Here is a 19,769-nt window from a genome sequence, read left to right on the forward strand (position 1 = left end):
TGTGATCATCATCAAATATATTTGGCTTTTTTAGCACGTAATTTTCATTATGAAGGTTCAAATATCTTCCTGTATGTTTTAAGACTTAGAATTTTTTATATCTTGTTCGCTAGCAGTACCCTGGAGATAACCTGGAGAATGCTCTGTGTTTTGGTGCCTTATATATACAGTGGGGCAAAAAAGTATTTAGTCAGTCAGCAATAGTGCAAGTTCCACCACTTAAAAAGATGAGAGGCGTCTGTAATTTACATCATAGGTAGACCTCAACTATGAGAGACAAAATGAGAAAACAAATCCAGAAAATCACATTGTCTGATTTTGTAAGAATTTATTTTCAAATTATGGTGGAAAATAAGTATTTGGTCAGTAACAAAATTTCATCTCAATACTTTGTTATATATCCTTTGTTGGCAATGACAGAGGTCAAACGTTTTCTGTAAGTCTTCACAAGGTTGGCACACACTGTTGTTGGTATGTTGGCCCATTCCTCGATGCAGATCTCCTCTAGAGCAGTGATGTTTTGGGGCTCTCGCTTGGCAACACGGACTTTCAACTCCCTCCAAAGGTTTTCTATAGGGTTGAGATCTGGAGACTGGCTAGGCCACTCCAGGACCTTGAAATGCTTCTTACTCCTTCGTTGCCCTGGTGGTGTGCTTTGGATCATTGTCATGTTGAAAGACCCAGCCACGTTTCATCTTCAATGCCCTTGCTGATGGAAGGAGGTTTGCACTCAAAATCTCACGATACATGGCCCCATTCATTCTTTCATGTACCCAGATCAGTCATCCTGGCCCCTTTGCAGAGAAACAGCCCCAAAGCATGATGTTTCCACCCCCATGTTTTACAGTAGGTATGGTGTTTGATGGATGCAACTCAGTATTCTTTTTCCTCCAAACACGAAAAGTTGTGTTTCTACCAAACAGTTCCAGTTTGGTTTCATCAGACCATAGGAAATTCTCCCAATACTCTTCTGGATCATCCAAATGCTCTCTAGCAAACTTCAGACGGGCCCGGACATGTACTGGCTTAAGCAGTGGGACACGTCTGGCACTGCAGGATCTGAGTCCCTGGCGGTGTAGTGTGTTACTGATGGTAGGCTTTTTTACATTGGTCCCAGCTCTCTGCAGTACATTCACTAGGTCCCCCCGCATGGTTCTGGGGATTTTGCTCACCGTTCTTGTGATCATTTTGACCCCACGGGGTGAGATTTTGCGTGGAGCCCCAGATCGAGGGAGATTATCAGTGGTCTTGTATGTCTTCCATTTTCTAATTATTGCTCCCACAGTTGATTTCTTCAATCCAAGCTGGTTGCCTATTGCAGATTCAGTCTTCCCAGCCTGGTGCAGGGCTACAATTGTGTTTCTGGTGTCCTTTGACAGCTCTTTGGTCTTCACCATAGTGGAGTTTGGAGTCTGACTGTTTGAGGATGTGCACAGGTGTCTTTTTATACTGATAACAAGTTTAAAAAGGTACCATTACTACAGGTAATGAGTGGAGGAAAGAGGAGACTCTTAAAGAAGAAGTTACAGGTCTGTGAGAGCCAGAAATCTTGATTGTTTGTAGGTGACCAAATACTTATTTTCCACCATAATTTGAAAAAAAATTCTTACAAAATCAGACAATGTGATTTTCTGGATTTGTTTTCTCATTTTGTCTCTCATAGTTGAGGTCTACCTATGATGTAAATTACAGACGCCTCTCATCTTTTTAAGTGGTGGAACTTGCACTATTGGTGACTGACTAAATACTTTTTTGCCCCACTGTATAAAGGTTATGAACAACTTTGATGTTTCTTAAATTCAAAATTAAGCAAGTTTCTAAATGGTACAATTTGCTACCTTTTTGATGATGTAGATTCAGTGTAACGCTTTCACTTAGATGGATGTTCTGCTTCTTCTGATATCACACACCACTCCTAGCCCCCTTATGTTATTGTAAGAGATAGCAGTGAGGAGGCGGTGGACATAGAGGTAACTGTTGTTTTTAGGGAAGGCAGATCTCACAGGCTGTAGATAGGGAGGAAAGCACAGGAGGTAGGGGGAGTATTACCGTATTTTTCGGACTATAAGACGCACTTTTTTTCCCCAAAATTTGGGGGGAAAAGAAGGGTGCGTCTTATAGGCCGAATGTGGCGCCTGGCATCCGCTGTAATAGAGAGGCGGAAGCCGGCAAGTGATAGACGCCATTACAGGTGCCGGGGCCTGCGACATCGCTGCGCTTCTCTGCCCTACATGAAGCCAACAGCGGGAGCTGGCTTCATGCAGGGCAGGGCAGCGATGTCTCAGGCCCCGGCGTCTATCCCTCACCGGCATCCGCCTCTCTAGTACAGCGGATGCCGGGTCAGTATCAGCGGCCCCTTCTCCCCCGAACCTGTGCCTCCCCCGTACCTGTAAAGATGCAGGCCGGCTCCTGCGCGGCGATATCGCAGGAGCCGACCTGTTCGGGTGACAGCCGGGAGCCTAATGAGGCTCCCAGGCCTGTCACTGCTATATTAGTATTGCGGCTGGTCTCTATGACCAGCCGTAATACTAATAGACAGAATGTCCCATAGACGGCAATACAGTTGTATTGCCGTCTATGGGACTTGCAATCAAGCGACCGCAGGTTCAAGCCCCGGGGGGGGGAATAAAATAGTAAAAAAAAAAAAAAAAAGCTTTAAAAATATATAATAAAAATATGAAATAAATAAAAGTTCTAAATCACCTCCTGTCCCTAGAATATATATATATAAAAGTAGAAGATCATATGTCCTAAACCACCGGTTTTTTTTCAATAAAAGGTGATCTAAGCAATAGACATTCCCCAAAATGGTAAACTAAAAAGTACTTCTGGCCCCGCAAAAAAAAACACTCTATGCGTCCCCGTACAGCTGCAGGGTCACCTGTCAATGTGGCCTTGCAGCTGTTGCAAAACTACAACTCCCATATATTAAATGTTTTACCAGTTTTTGCTTCAAAATTTTTTTTCCCTATTTTCCTCCTCTAAAACCTAGGTGCGTCTTATAGTCCGAAAAATACGGTACATTGTGTCAGTGTACAAAATTAGGAGAGAACTTATGTTGGCTGCAAGCAGGGGGATCACATTCTCCTAGGCATCACTGTAGGTCAGTAGAAGGTAGGTTAGATCTCCCACAGACTGTAGAAGGTTAGATCAGCCCAGGAACAAAGCTTTAGATCTATTGAAGGCAGACACACAGACCCAACATCCAAAATTGCAGCTTAAACTTTGCAATTCTTTTTAACTCACTCAGCCACGTGAACATCATTTTTCTGTATCAGAATCAATGCAGAAAGAAATACTTCTTTATTGGGTTTATATGGGGTTGTTCAGTGCCCCATCTGTCCACAAGTTGTGTCTGGTATTTCGACTGATATAAACCTCATTCACACCAGTGGTGCAGACACCAGACACAAACTAGAGCACGTGTGACAGTGTTTCTGGGGAAAAAATAGTAATGTTTCTCTTATCATGTACACTATAAGTATTTGTACAGTACTGCAAGTCGTTAGCTTCTTAAAGGGGTTGTCTAGAGTAGAAAGCCCATTTCCAAATATCTTACTAGGGAGTTATTCCTTCAGCACCCTAAACCAACAGTGCGGAAAGTGGCTTTGTAGAGAGTCTTTCTCTCTCGGACCCTGCACATCTATGTATTAAATGGACAGCCTGCTAATGTTAATGGGAGCTGTGTAATGCTTCTTTTTCCCTGCGGACATATCCCTGGCCCACTTTAATACATAGAAGTAGAATTCTTGTCTGGATTTGTTGGTGCTTACATGGTTTGTTCCTCACTTCTCTCTAATTCTGTCGCAGTGAGTTCTCAAAAGAAAGAGAGAAAGCCAAAGCGAGGGGAGACTTCCAGAAACTGAGGGAGAAGCAGCAAATGGAGGAAGACCTTAAAGGGTATTTGGATTGGATCACACAGGCTGAGGATATTGAACCAGAAGGAGAAGAGAGAGATGAAAGACACAACCGTAAGTACCAGATTGTAACGGACTTCAGGTTGGTGAGGGTCCATCTCTGGGCAGCCCTGCCAATTAGCTGCTTGAAGGAGTTCATGCTGTTGCAAGTGCATAACCGCTTGAGTATTTCCATCAGTCCGTCTACCTACACGCTGTCTACTAAGTATTGGTGGTGCAGGATATGGCAGCTTCAGGCTATTCACCTGAATGGGATGAAGTTGCAATGCCCTGCACTGCCATTTCTATATGTACAGCATGCAGGTCAACAGATCAAAGTAAATACCAAAGAGGATGCAGCACTTGCTCAAGAACCAAGGCCACTTCACACTGCTGATCGCCATATGCACAAAGTGCACCCCCACTGATCCTTAGTAAAGGGATTTGCCTCATGACACCCTTCTTTTAATGGAGCCAGCGGCTCCTGTAGCCATTGATGACAAGCTGTTATACTGTATATAGAAAGGTTGTTGCTAGCCCTCTACTTGCACGGTTAGACCCGCTCTTGTTCCATGTTATCGGAATGGAAGCCCCAAATAGATGTGAATTCATCACAGAGTGCGTTTTGACTTCAATCCAAGTGTCATCCGACTGCATTCTGCTGCAAACTTGTCCCCACATTGGGAGCACACTCAGTGGTGTGCATAGGGTCGTAATGTGGTATTATATAGCTGACATTCAGAGAAATGGCTGTCTATATAGTAGATGGTCAGGACTGGTAAAAAAGAGCAGGAACCACTGATGTTTAGCACTCACCAGTCTGGCTTAAAGAGGAGGAACCTGAGCGGAATACATAGAATACACCCCTATAACATCTGCCTTCCCTAAAAGGGTGAGACATTTCTCCCAGATTTGGCGGAAGATGACCTGATCAATACCCTAGACCACCAAGGATATCGGCATTGACTTCTGTAGTAACCTAGCCATCAAGGAAGTTGGCATTAACCCCTTAACCACTAGGGATGATATTAACTCTTTCACTATTCTGAAATAATAAAATCTTGACCCCATGTTTATTAGATAATGTTATCAGTTTCCAGAAAATACTGTAATATTTATTTCTATGTTTAGGTTTATAGGACAACAATGTGTTAAAGTCAGGCCTCCATCTTTAGTAAGGGCAAATTGTTCTGTCTATTTTTACCTCTGTAAGCCTTTTTTTTTGTGAATCTATTCCTTGAGGGCCAGTCTCCTTGTCCTAGAAGACATCTACACCGGAGTCCTGGAGCCTTTCTGATACGTCTGTCTGTCCCTTCTCAGTCACAGTGTCATATTCTATGTTACTGTCTCTCATGTGTACAATGTCTATATGTCTGTTGTGTGCAATGTCCGTCTGTCTCTTACATACAGGCGTCTCTCTGGCTGACTTGACGGGGAGGAGGAAGGGGAAACTTCAATGGTTAATGCATCCTAACCATTCCTCAGAAAACCACAGTAACTCTTTGGCTTGTGTACTTGTACTTGTGACTAGTCCCCCATTCTGTACCTCATGGCTCGCAGTGTAAACCCTACACAGTCCTGTTCCCTTACCAGTGTCATGTGGTCCGATCACTAATATGTGTCGTGATGTGACAGTGTTGGTGAATAGATTATATCTAGTAATATATTATAGTAAGATAAGACGTATATTTAAGGGAATATTAAGGAATTATCTGGGTGATGTAGATATGGGATGTCTAAGGATTTAGGACATTGTCATTAGAGATTTGTGTTCCTACAGAACATGGTAGGGCATGGTGATTTTCAACATACCCAGATAATTCTTACGGAAGATAAGCCATTACCAGACAATCCCATTGACTAGCTGTTCACAGTAGCGGATACACAGGGAATGGAGCAGGAAGCAGACAGCGCTATTCTCTGTGTAGTGGTCGAACTAAGTCACTGCAGCTTATGTCCCATTTAAATGAATGGGAACTGATCTGCAGTACCAGGTCTTGCCACTACACAGAGAACAGCGCTACCTGCTTCCTACTCCATTCTCTGTGTATCAGCCACTGACATCAGTTAATCCATGGAGTACCGAGTGTCAAAACCACAATAATCTGATATTGCTGATCTATCCTTTAATAACAGTAACGCTTAGTACTTCCATTATGTCATATACAACCGTATCCGAATGTATTCGGCCATCTGATTTGCATTTTCATTAGATGTCACGGTTATGTTTTATATGTACACATGTACGTGTATATGTATGTATCCCCTTTCTGTATCTTGTATTCAGCAGTGACTGTGAGGAAAGTCATGTGTAATATACTAATGTAAGGGCCGAGGTAGTAAGTAATAGACATAACACATAAAACCTCTGAATACAATGTTTATTCAGACTGTTTTTGCATCTTTTTACAGCCAGCCTTCCTGCAAGTGAGACCACGTCGCTCAACACCGAGAATATAGACGATGAACATACTAACTGCTGCTCCCTGTGCATGTAAGGCATGGCCTAGATTTTAATATGGCCCCCCGGAATATAACTCAGGGGGTCTTCTATAGGGATCAGTGATCTTGTGAATGAATTCTTCACATTATATAGAGTAGATATCAGAATATTCACATGATCTAAGCCTTCTAATGACCCATGTTCAGTCTATAGACAATATCGATATTTGTACTCCTTTTGTTTCCTGTTTTTTTATTCTAATTTATGCTGTTATATACATATATATTTTTGTTTTTGTTTTTGCACTTCCAGGAGCAAATTGGGCCAGACAGGTTGCTGGTAAGTAATACAACTTCTATTACACCTTTCTATTCTCAGATTTTTAGAAGATGTCCAAATCAATGAATTATATCGAGCTTGGAAGGAATGACCACCAGAACACAATGTGTTCTCAGTGATAATTCTCTCAAATTTATTGAGGCTGCGCACAGAATTATGAAGAAAAATAATGGCTTTATGTCAGCTTAAGCGTCACAAAATACATCATATAAATAGAAATGAGCGAACGGCGTTTGATCGAATTGATATTCGATCGAATATCAGGCCGTTCGAGGTATTCGATTACAATCGAATACCACGAGGCAAACGCACTAAAAATTTGTATCACCTCCCACCTTCACTGGCGCTGTTTTTGCACCAATAACTGTGCAGGGGAGGTGGGACAGGAACTACGACAACGGAGGCATAAAAAAAAAATCGGAAAAAGTAATTGGCTGGCTAAATCAGGTGACCTCCACTTTATACGAATGGTCGATTTCAAATTCGGGTAATATGAGACTGTGAACTATGTGACTGTGAGACAGGGATAGATGTACTGGCAGGGTTAGCTAGGGATTACCTTTATTTAGGTGGGAATGTTACTCAAACAGCTCTTTGGGGCTCTATCTGGTTGGGATCCCTGTCAGCTTGCGATATGCGGGAGCTGACTTTTTCCCATAGGAATATATTGACAAGCGTTGATTGGCCGAATGCCATACAGAGTACAGCATTCGGCCAATAGGGGCCACACGGTGGCTCAGTGGTTAGCACTGCAGCCTTGCAGCACTGGAGTCCTGGTGTTCAAATCCCGCCAAGAGCAAAAAACCATCTGCATGGAGTTTCTATGTTCTCCCTGTGTTTTCATGGATTTCCATCCCATATTACAAAGACATACTGATAGGGAAAAAAATGTACATTGTGAGCTCTATGTGGGGCTCACAATCTACATTTAAAAAAAAAAAAAAAAAAAAAAAAAAAAAGCATTTGGCCAATCAACGCTGGTTCTGCCGGAGGAAGCGGAGTCTAAGATCGGTCCACAGCAGTCTCCATTGTGGTCCAATCTCAGATGTAGCAGTGTTGAGCGCACAGGTGTAGCAGAGCTGGCCGTGCGCTGAGCTCTGCTACACCCGAGATGTAGCAGAGCTGAGTGTTTGCTGAGCTCTGCTACACCCAAGATGTAGCAGAGCTGGCCGTGCGCTGAGCTCTGCTACACCAGAGATGTAGCAGAGCTGAGTGTGCGCTGAGCTCTGCTACACCAGAGATGCATCTCTGAGTTTATGGAGAGGATTTTGAGGTTGAAGAACTTCTCAAATCCTGTCCAAATTCCTAAGTGTCCACACATACTCCAAACCCTGGAATGTATCCATGCTATATCAATCAGCTTTTATTAACCCATATGTCTTCTTCAACAGTCGGAAACTGAAACGATGGAACAGAGCGTTCCGGAGGAAATGTCGTCTGGCGGTAAAATCTGTGACTTTCTATTGGATGGTTCTGATCCTGGTGTTCCTGAACACACTGACCATAGCCTCCGAGCACTACCGGCAGCCTGAATGGCTGACCCAGATACAAGGTAGATCTGCTTATGATAGCATGTAAGGGTTTGGTTCTTACCTTACATTATACGTAGTTGATATATTTAGTGGAGGTCTTTTCTTTGCCCACTTCCTATCTACCCTTTTCATAAACCAACCTTCCTATTTTCCAGCCTATGCTAATAAGGTGCTGCTGTCCCTCTTCACTCTGGAAATGCTCCTGAAATTGTACAGTCTGGGTTTCCATGCCTATTTTGTTTCATTCTTCAATCGATTTGACTGCTTTGTGGTATGCGGTGGCATCCTGGAGACCGTACTGGTGGAGTTCCATATCATGTCCCCACTGGGAATCTCTGTACTTCGCTGTGTGCGGCTGCTGAGAATCTTCAAGGTCACAAGGTCAGCAGGACGAGGTGTGCCGTCATATGAGTTTGAGTGTCTGTGTGAATTGTAATTCAATGTAGAGATAGCTTTAGGCAGCACTTAAAAGGGTTTTCCAGGCTTATCAATTGATGACCTATCCATAGGTTAAGTCATCAATTGAAGATTGGTGGGTAACTAATGCTGCAGCAGCCTCTTCACTATTTACCATGCACAGCGCCATACAGTAAATTCATGCATAATACATGTCATAGCAGCATAAATAGGTGACACAATAGCAGGCTTTCCTAAACATAAATGGCCAAGTGGCCAATACAGTTGGGGATACCCTATAAATAGATGTAAGTCCTATAGGACAAAGTATCAGTATAAATAAAGAGCAACTTTAGGAAATATACCAAAGATTGTGACTGAATTGCAATGCCTATACTAGCAGAAGGTGAGAGAACAACACATACCCATAGTAAAGTGTATTCAGGACGACAAGTGCACGATTTAAGTCCTGAAAAACCCCTTTAAATGGTTCCGCTGACGTTGCTCTAATGTGTATGCCTGCCTTGATAGTGGATGTTCGGCCCTTTCCTTGTAACCCATCCATTATAATGGAGAATGGCTACATATCCACCACTTTATTAGGAATGAGCGACTAGACATCTGATGTGACTTTCCTCATCTGCCATGCTATTATTATTTCAGAATAATTGGTAATTGGGAGACCCCTTTAAGATCCACTCAATATATTAGTATACCTTTACATGTACACCGAGTTCGTCCAGGAACATAACACAGCCGCCATCTCCTTTATATAGTAGCAGTAATGATTTTCATTGTGCGGTGTGCGCCCGTAGAGAGCAGCGCCTGCTTGGGACACTTTCATCCTGAGATCCTTTGTGGGATTCACAGGACAATATGGCTCTACGGGGTATTAATTGAGAGGCCTATACCATACAAAGGAATCTTTGTAAAATGTGTTTCCCAGAAACCCTACAGACATCTTAGCAAGAATACAATAGTAGATACCCAGCCATATTATGATATTGAGAACCCGTTTGAGGTTTGATCATGTCTGCAGCTTCTCTTCTATACCGTATTCCTTTTCAATGTGGGTAGTATACTGGCAATAATGTATCATCCTAGACAGAAGAAATACAGAAGGGACAAGGAGCTAAGTGACCACCTGCTTGTTTACAGCTTTTTCAGTCTCCTGAATGGGCCTAGTTTTGCTGTAATTCGTTCCATGCTCCTGAGCCATTCTATAAATAAGGATGAGTACCATTCAGGAGTCTGGAAAAGATGGGAAAAAAACTTATTGTGGAATGTAAGGATTGCCACCTTGGTTGCCTCCTGTCTCTCCACAATTGCCATAAATAGAACCACCTTTACCTATAGACACAGTATGCCAGTGCCTATGAAAATTGTAATATGAATGCTGGCCACAAGAGGGTGACACATTCCCAGGGCAGAAGTACTGGCTAAATGCAGTGTGCAGGGATGTAGCTATATGGGGTGCAGCGGTAGGAGTCACTAGTAGGCCCTAGACTCTGACAAGGCCTAAAGGTCCCTCTGTAATATATGAAATATACCACTATTCTAAATGGCAGAAGGTAAGTAGGGGGCCCAATCACAAATTTAGCATTGGGGACCAGGAGCTTCAAGTGACGCCTCTGGTCCTTTCATTTCTGGGTTCAGTGGGGGCTCAGAAACAAAATTTCAGACTTGTCAATATGACATGTTAAGAGCTTGAAGTGCCAATAAGTACCATTTAAGGTGTGGCCTCCTTGGTGGGTAGAGACCAAGGCACCTGATAACCCGTCCCAGCTGGGATGTATATCCAATATCGCCCATAGATATCATAGTCACCTGCTAGTTTATGCCTCAGTCTGTGCCATATGTACCTTATACCCTGCACATATTCATGTGATAGAAGTTATATATTTTGGTGTATAAATGTTATGCTTTTGTTGTGTCTTTCCTCATGGCTTCTGTCTCTTCCCTCACTACCACCAGGCACTGGGCATCGCTAAGTAATCTGGTCGCCTCACTGCTGAACTCCATGAAATCCATTGCTTCTTTATTGCTCCTTCTCTTCCTCTTCATCATCATCTTTTCTTTGCTTGGGATGCAACTTTTTGGTGGAAAATTCAACTTTGATGAGACCCAAACCAAAAGAAGTACCTTTGACACCTTCCCACAGGCGCTGCTTACTGTATTCCAGGTGAGGGCTGTGGAAAGGGAATTCTATAAAGTGGGGATTCCTGGACTTTCATATCCTTAGGGTTGGTTGGGGTCCACAAGATAGGTGATCAGTATATAATCTGGATGTCAGAAGCTACTAGTGCATGGGGAACGTGTGCAGCACTGATCTTATTCAGGCGGCCATTCCTAGCAGCTTCTGCCAGCCTGGAGACTACTAAAACAGCTGATCTGTGCAGGGTCTGGGTATCAGACTCTGAAGGATGAGCTACTGATGATCTATCCTGTGAATAGTTCACCATAGGAATCAATTTGGGGCCCTTCAACCCCTTTAAAGGGTTTTTCTGATACTTTTAATTTGAAGGGGATCCGACACCTATGATCCCTGCAAATCAGCTGCTTGAAGTGACAACAAAGCTCAATAAGCACTGCTTCCCCTTCACGGGCCGTGTAATGTCACCTTCTTCGGTCACATGGCCTGATCGCAACCCAGTTCCTTTCCAGTGAAGGGGTTGAGTTGCAATATCAAGCATATCCGCTAAACAAATATACAGCACTGTGCATGGTAAGTACTTAAAAGGCTGCAACTCTCGCTGGAACACTGCTGCCTCTTCAACAGCTGATCGGTGAGGGGGCCCAGGTGTCGATCTTTAATTTATGATCCATCCAAAGGATAGGTCATCAATTATTTAGCCTGGCAAAATCTTTTAAGTTAACCGATCAGTGGGGTGCTCGGTGTCGGACTGCACCAATTTGATATTTGATGTATTTACTGTATTTATCACTTTCTCTCTTATTAATATTTAGATCTTGACTGGTGAAGACTGGAACGCAGTGATGTATGATGGGATCATGGCATACGGGGGTCCATTCTTTCCTGGAATGCTGGTCTGCGTGTATTTCATCATCCTCTTCATATGTGGAAATTGTATCCTATAACATCTTAGATTTAAAGTATCTATAAATACCTTACATATAGTTAATGTATATACTGTGCTGCAGTGGTCTACTGATATAGGTATCTATCCACAATGTACAGCCCTAGACTGCTGTGTTTACCATGCAAACACTGATAGACCGAGCCAAATCTGCTAGATTATGTCAGACTGACGGCCTGCCAGGTAAGAGCCAATACAAATAGATGATACTTTGCTTCTGCCTATGACCATCTATTGTGCAAATAATCCCATATAATGCAGAATGTTCTGTAAGGTTTACGTGAGGATTGAGGTGAATATTTGGTATGTGTCACGAATTATATAAGTATGCCCTTGACGCTTCTGCACAGATATTTTACTGAATGTCTTCTTGGCTATCGCTGTGGACAATCTGGCTGATGGAGACAATATTAACAGCAAAGATAAGAAGTGAGAATAACGTCAGATTACTAGACTGTAACTCATCGAGTGTGGACACTTAGTGTGAATTAGGCTTGAGGGCATTGTCTTAGTCATCCCCAGGTTGCAACCTTAGATCCCTATACAGAGATCTTAGGCTTGCTGCAAGGAACCACATAGTCGCTACTTCTAGAAGCAGTCTCTTTACAATGACATCTAACTCAGGTGGGTCAAGAGACATCAGTGTCTGGCACCGAAGGGACAGGCAAGAGATGGTTAGAGAACAGGCTGAGGTCAGAGCAGGCAGAGTATGTTCAGCACAGCTGTCTGGCAGTAGATCAGGGTAAGTAGCATGGACTCTCAGTCAATATACATGTATGGGTCAGGGTAGGTAGCACAGAGTCAGGTACAAGAAACAAGTCTAAGGTCAGAAAGCAGGTAAAAAGAGGACACGGAAATACCTTTGCAACACTCAAGTAAGCCGCAAAATAGCGCCGCGTATACGATCCTGGCTCCCATTGAAATCAATGGGAGCGTATACGGCCCGCAAAAGCTCCCACGGCGTAGACGTGCCAGATTACGAGCCAAAAGACATCGTGTGAACCCTCCCTAATTTGTCTGAAGGCCACCTGATTCTTCTTTGATAGCAGATATAGATGGAAATAAAGGTCGGGTTGCTGGATTTCAACATGGCTGATCCTTTTATGGTGTTTTGCAGGACAGTATTCCCCTCTCCCTGTTGAGAACAAATGCAAGCCAAATGTGCATATCTATGGGTAGATTAGAGGGGTTATCTGTCAGTTGAACAAATGTCCAGCACAGAACTATCTCCTTTGTATGGCCAACCTTAGGGAGCATTCACACGGAGTAACGCGGTGCTGATTCTGCCACGATAACTCACGGCAAAATCAGCGCTGATAAAAAGACTCCCATCAACTTCAATAGGTTCCGCTTAATGCGCATAACACAGTGAAATCAATGGGTTAAAAACCCTCCCATTGATTTCAATGTGTTACATGCGTTAAACAGAACCCATTGAAGTCAATGGGAGTCTTTTTACCAGCGCTTATTCTGCCACGAGTTATCGTGGCAGAATCAGCGCCGCGTTACTCCGTGTGAATGCCCCCTTAGTGTCAGAGTAACAGCTGTAATGTCACCTGTTTCTACTTACTTTCATCAGGGGAGGCAAGAAGTCAGGGAAGAAAGAAGACAACTCAGCTAAGGTAAGGCTTACATGTTATAATCCTATATAATTTCCCAAGATTGTCAATATTTTACAGTAGGCTGTATTAGAAGTGTGTAAAGAGATAGAAGTAGTATAGTAATATTGTAGTAATCACTACATACTGAGGTCAGGGCAGGCAGAGTTTGTTCAGCTCAGTAGTCAGGCAGGAGGTCTGACTACTTCAGTAGGTTGTATGGGATTACACGAACATGGCTGCTTTCTTACACAAAAAATGCCACTCTTGTCCATGGGCTTTGTTTGGTATTGCACCTCCGCTGCATTTACTTGAATGGAACTGTGCTGCAATACCAGACGCAGCCCCTGGTCACGGGAGGGGCTATTTGTAGACGAAAGAAGCCATATTTCTTTCTAACTTCACATAAACCCATATAGAAAACATGTTGTCTTTCTGAATGCATGTATGTTCATCTTTCAGGCACCAACTGAAGAAGAACATGAGGAAGAAGAGGGAAGTGAAGAATGTAAGTAGACATTGCCTCGCTGTATTGTATTGATGGTTACAATTTTGTCATTTATGAATGAGGTTGGGAAATGTCTCCTTATGTTCTCAGCTGCTGAAGAAGAGGAAGATGAAGAGGGTAGTCTGCCAGATTCTCACCTGGATAAACTTGCAGAGTTTGCACCAAAGGAGAAAGTTCTTCCAATACCAGAGGGCAGTGCCTTCTTCATTCTCAGCAACACCAATCTGTGAGAGGCTCTATCTGTCTATTTCTAGTTTCCTGTAGTTTGAGCACTTTTCCTATAGATGGTGTGACTGGGGTTGCGAGAACCTGAGGGACTGATCTGTCAGATCTTCAGAATCTAGTTTTAACACTTTGAATTCCAGTGGCCCAAGGAATGATGTCAATTGTAAGCTTCTGGTTTTGTTGGTGTCTGTATTGACCCTATATATTAAAAGTAGCGCCTGTTAGACCATGAGGATGAGCTTACTATGGAGGTACCACCCATTTTGGGAGGAGGCATACCTCCTGTATTCAGCAGGGAAGTCAAGCTGTCCTGTCCACGACTTACCAGAAACTGCTTGGTGCAGGAAAACATTGACCTGAGCACAATAACAAAAGAATAGGACATTGGCAGAAGAAGAAGTAAGAGAAGAGGAGAAAGTGAGGGTGGTCAGAGATTTTAGCCAGTGGTCACTTGACAGCTATTCCTCTTGACCATTGCTGTACATATTGCATTCTCAGCTCAGCAGGGAATGCAGGTGTTCTCTGCAAGGAGAGGGGAGTAAGTCACTACTGTACTCTTCTGGCAGCAGCTTATCTCCTGAAGAACAAAAGCATTGACCATGATTAAATCCAATATGTCCAACTGCTGACGTCTGTCTCAGGGAGAGTTAGTACATGCATTAGATGGTTGGTCAGTTCCACCAAGTTTGATGGATTTGGTTGAAATTCATCTAATATGTTGTGGGTACCTTAACTATTGACTGGGGGTTGCTAAACATTCTGTGACTGGTAACAAGGGCACTGGCGTTATTCTACATGTTCCTCTTTTGGCATGAGTGTAGACCTTTAGTGATAGTTACATAGTAGATGAGGTTGGATGAAGACGTCAGTCCATCAAATCCAACCTATAACCCTACAGACCCCTACAGTGTTGATCCAGAGGAAGGCAAAAAATGTCCAAAAATTATCATGGTTTGCCTGGTGAAGCTTGTAAGGAAAATTTAAGAAGAATTTTTCTAAAATAGGGTCTTTGAAGGAGAACTGTACTCTAACACTGGCCATACATTTAAGATAGCTGTAGACTAAGCACTTGTTTGGCCTACAATGATCTCTTCTGATCCTCCCATATACTTGCATGGTTGATCCAGCCAAGCAATGTGTGTATACTGTGCAGCTGTCAGACATCCCTGGCGTTGGCAAAAAGATTGGGCAGTTGAATGCCAACCAATCGTTCCTAATCTCCCAGGACATCTACTGTTGGGCAGACACTGTGTATGTTAGATGGTGAGGCGATCCCACAGATCGAGGTTCTACCCAGGGAGATGTCCCTCTATGCCCTCCTCTTATCACAGAGCAATCTCATAAAGTTATATTAGTAAGATAAGTTTCTGATGAATCACATATTAACAATATTAAATAATAAATTTTCTCTTTTTACGTTGGGTTCCTGTTTCTGATCACCCTCTTGTTTCAGACTAAGAGTTGGTTGTCATCGCTTGATCCACCACCATATTTTCACCAACCTCATCCTGGTCTTCATTATTCTAAGCAGCATCTCCTTGGCAGCAGAAGATCCAATACGTGCCCACTCTTTTCGGAATCACGTGAGTACTATGAAGATGTATGAAGATATAAGAGGATGTCATTTTCTTTATAATATTCCTGTCATCACTGACACATTGTTTGCTTTTGCAGATTTTGGGTTATTTCGACTATGCGTTCACCTCCATCTTCACAGTGGAGATCCTTCTAAAGGTGGGAACAATTTACTTGTGTCCTGCCCTTTTGTCCATGGCTTCCTCTTCTTTTTTTCAGTTTTGTCCCAGGATAGGTGATAGTGTCTGATCACTGGGGATCCACTGCTGTGACCCACACCGATCGATAGAATAGGGGTATTAAGCTTCCTAAGGTGGAGTTTCAGTGGAGTGGTCGTCAAGCGTGCACATTCAGAGTCTGTGGGACTGAAGGAGACAATGGAGTAGAGCGCTCAGCAATCTCGTGAGAGTAAAGGACACCCCATGTACATTAGACCAAAATAGGGGCACAGTAGTTTGGATAGAAATGTGTATTCATGATGTGCTGCAGATTTTTGTTGGCCTTTGGGTGACAGAGTAATATCAGGCTCAGGTCTTACCTAGCTCCAGCTTGACAGCGTAATGCAGATTTACCCAGATCTGCATAGGCTCCACCAAGCCCTATGGGTCCAGGCATATGCCAAAATACAACCAGTGTACACCCAGTACTGACAACAGCCCTTTGAGGAGTAGTCAATTACACAAAGCAAACATCATTATTAGACACCATTCATACTAGCACCGATAGATTCTGGTGCAATTCCATTGGCCATTCTGATGTTTTTGGTGGCATATACTGTGTTGATCTTGTGCTGAAAACTACTGGAACCCAGACTGACCCAGGTCAATGGTGTAAGTTCAGATCCACTGGAAACTGGAATAGGATCATAATGTATATCATATACAGGAGCCATGACATTCACTTTACTTCCAGGCTATATGTAATATAATAGAACTTCCATGTACAATATAACATTATGTTGTATAGCTATAATGCTCTCCCAAGAGCCATTCACAATGTGATTTTTGCTTCCTTTGATTCATTTGCCTTTTACTATCCTTTTGTGTAACGTTCCGTCTCCCCTTCGCCCCTTGTGTCTCCTCCAGATGACAGCGTATGGTGCCTTCCTGCACAAAGGTTCTTTCTGCAGAAACTGGTTCAACCTCCTGGATCTGCTTGTTGTTAGCGTGTCTCTCATCTCCTTTGGGATCCAGTGAGTCAGGAACACTTGTTTCTTTCCTCATTCATCCTCCAGAGAACAGAGCCGAACGCAAGCCACAAAACAGAAATGTCATTTTAGGACTTCGTTAAAGGGGAAATCCAAGCAAAATATTATATATGTGAGAAGATTACATTGGTGAGGTCTGCCATCTCCGAACAGCATTGCTGTGCAGAACAAAAGGGCTCTTTAGAAGGCTGATACCCTTTGACACTGCTCAGAGGTTTCTCTTAGTGGAAATCTGACACTTAATGGACCATTCCCATTAGGTACATGTCAGCCGAATCCACTAATTTCAGTAGATCATTCCAACCTTATAGCATGAATGAGGTCTTCCTAACTCTCCCCAGTTGGCAAATGTCGGAGAGACAAGGATCAGGGAGTGGGATTGATATTGGGAAATAAGCCGCTCTTCCATTTCTGCATTCAGGACACGGCATGTATGTGAATGGGGGAGTTGGGCAAGATAGGTGGTTATACAAACATATACCACATATAGGTACAATCTCTGGTGTAATTTCAATAGGAAAACATCAAAAACCACCAGGTACAAAGGTTTAAGCAAAATTGAAAAAAGGGCTTTATTACATAAAATCCACATATAACAATACAACATGTAACAATACAAAAATACAAAAAAACTGAGGAGGGGGCAACTGAGTTATCCAGTAAATAAGAGTGAAGATGGGAAAAGTGGAAAGTATGCACATACAAGATGGATTGATATAAATAGCATAACCATAGGCCCACAAATATGTATGAAGCAGCAGATATACAACAATTGCAGCTACCAAGGGACAAAATATATTGCTATAATAGCAGGAGCCACATGCCACAATTGTAAATCTCCTACCAAAGTGTGATAAACATATAGGCCCATGGATGGTGCAGAAAATACATAATTATAATAACAATAGCATACAGACCGTGTAGGCCCGAGGGCCGAATATCCCACTCCACTCCACACCCGACGCGCGTTTCGCCCGTTAGGGCTTTGTCAAGGGATGTTGTATTGTTATATGTGGATTTTATGTAATAAAGCCCTTTTTTCAAGATAGGTGGTTGCCAAATAGGTGTATGGCCAATAGCTATCTAACTTGTTTAGTAAGACTTAGGTAACAGTCAAATGAACACTCATAGAGCCAGCTGACAGCTACTCATACAGAACCCCCCATACGCATGCGTGCTCAGGCCCAGCCAATAGAAAGAGTGGACTCAGGCACTGACGGATACAAATAACCACTAGAGATGAGCGAGTAGTATTCGATCGAATACCTCACTGCCATAGGAATGCGTGTAAGCGACCAATCACCAAGGGGTTAAGCGTATCGAATATTCGATGCGCTTAACCCCTTCGCAATCGGCCGCTTACACATTCCTATGGTAGCAAAGTATTCAATCGAATACTACTCGCTCATCTCTACTAACCACAAATGATCAAACACATAAAAATCCAGCATGCACAATCTCTCTGCCCACCTGATATCTGCTCTCAGATGAGAGTCATGACATTCCCATATACAATACATAGTCAGCCGATTCCACCAAAATGGACATGTTATTCCCATGCAGAAGCTGTGCCTGATTACTGCAGTTCCAGTCATTTTCTGAAGCTGGAGATTTACTGGGTTCAAGCTTTACTAAACTCCTTGTCTTCATTTCCGCAGCTCAAGTGCCATCTCTGTGGTAAAGATTCTCCGTGTACTGAGAGTGCTGCGTCCATTGAGAGCCATTAACCGAGCCAAGGGGCTTAAGGTAAAAAATCTTCATTGTAGGACCTGATGTAAAAAATATCCACTGTTACTTATGAAATTCTACATTATTAAAGGAACGCTAAAAATTACCAGACAAATAATCCTTAAAGGGAGTGTGTCACCAGAGCCCAGCATATCAAGCCAGCCCCGCAGATAGATAGGTTAGTGTCATCAGAGGCCAGCATAGCAACCCAGCCTGCAGATAGATAGGTTAGCGTCACCAGGACCCAACAAATCACCACAGCTCTGCAGATAGGTTAGGGTCACCAGGAGCCAACATATCACCCCAGCCCTGCAGATACATAGCTTAGTGTCATCAGAGGCCAGCATAGCAACGCAGCCCTGTAGATAGATAGGTTAGTGTCACTAGAGGCCAGCATAGCAACCCAGCCTTATAGATAGATAGGTTAGGGTCACCAGGACCCAACAAATCACCCGAGTCCTGCAGATAAATAGGTTAGTATCATCAGAGGTCAGCATAGCAACCCAGCCCTGCAGATAGATAGATCAGGGTCACCAGAATCAAACTGTACTTCCTTTGTGAATCGCTGCGTCTGTTGCCAAGATATTACCATTTGTGCTAGTTTGCAAATTAGCATTTTGGAGCAATGACAACACCATCATTGTGTCAAATAACTAATTTGCATATGGACAAACATTATGATATCTGGTGATTCAGAATGGGGAAAATGCCATTTGATTCAGGCGAACCTAACCTATGTATTTGCGGGGCTGGGGTGATATGCTGGGGTCTGGTGACAAGCTCCCTTTCATATATCCCTTTTATTTGATCTTATGTGTGTCCCAGAGATATACCCATACCTCTTTCCTCCTCTGCAATGTCCTGTATCTGTATCTGGCTGTTAGATACGTGGCTGCGGCAGGAGCTTCCCCCCTCCAAGATTAATATCACATTCACTTGTAGGCTTTGTACTCCTTTAACAGTGTAAGATGTTGGGTGGTTAGGGGACTGTAGACTGTTAAAGGGGTTTTCTGGACTTATATATTAATTACCTATCCTAAACGATGGGGATCTGACACTCCTGACCCCTTTACAAGCTGTTTAAAGAGGCCTCATAAGTGGGGCGGACTCTTCCCTGTGCTGATGACATCACGTTCATCAGTCATATGGCACAGCAGCACCTCGGTTCCATTCAAGTGACTGGAGCTAAGCGCAGCCGCAATGATACGTACAGTACTGTACTCA

General features: G+C 43.1%; 1 protein-coding gene across 4 annotated transcripts in view; it reads left to right on the plus strand.

The window, feature by feature from the left end:
* Positions 1-19,769, plus strand: part of CACNA1F (calcium voltage-gated channel subunit alpha1 F) — a 72,757-nt gene that overhangs the window by 20,492 nt on the left and 32,496 nt on the right. For 2 of the 4 annotated variants that reach the window (XM_075259661.1, XM_075259660.1), the window contains exons 10-25: positions 3,811-3,971; positions 5,307-5,390; positions 6,309-6,390; positions 6,652-6,678; positions 8,070-8,230; positions 8,366-8,591; positions 10,581-10,788; positions 11,574-11,694; positions 12,055-12,133; positions 13,284-13,326; positions 13,765-13,810; positions 13,901-14,036; positions 15,489-15,618; positions 15,710-15,769; positions 16,696-16,802; positions 18,476-18,563. In XM_075259661.1, coding sequence (XP_075115762.1) covers positions 3,811-3,971; positions 5,307-5,390; positions 6,309-6,390; positions 6,652-6,678; positions 8,070-8,230; positions 8,366-8,591; positions 10,581-10,788; positions 11,574-11,694; positions 12,055-12,133; positions 13,284-13,326; positions 13,765-13,810; positions 13,901-14,036; positions 15,489-15,618; positions 15,710-15,769; positions 16,696-16,802; positions 18,476-18,563 — 1,759 coding nt within the window. The remainder of the gene's footprint in view (positions 1-3,810; positions 3,972-5,306; positions 5,391-6,308; positions 6,391-6,651; positions 6,679-8,069; positions 8,231-8,365; positions 8,592-10,580; positions 10,789-11,573; positions 11,695-12,054; positions 12,134-13,283; positions 13,327-13,764; positions 13,811-13,900; positions 14,037-15,488; positions 15,619-15,709; positions 15,770-16,695; positions 16,803-18,475; positions 18,564-19,769) is intronic. The other 2 variants (XM_075259664.1, XM_075259663.1) reach the window with 1 other exon arrangement.

This window comes from Leptodactylus fuscus, chromosome 11, assembly GCF_031893055.1.
Source record: "Leptodactylus fuscus isolate aLepFus1 chromosome 11, aLepFus1.hap2, whole genome shotgun sequence".
Lineage (NCBI taxonomy): Eukaryota > Metazoa > Chordata > Amphibia > Anura > Leptodactylidae > Leptodactylus > Leptodactylus fuscus.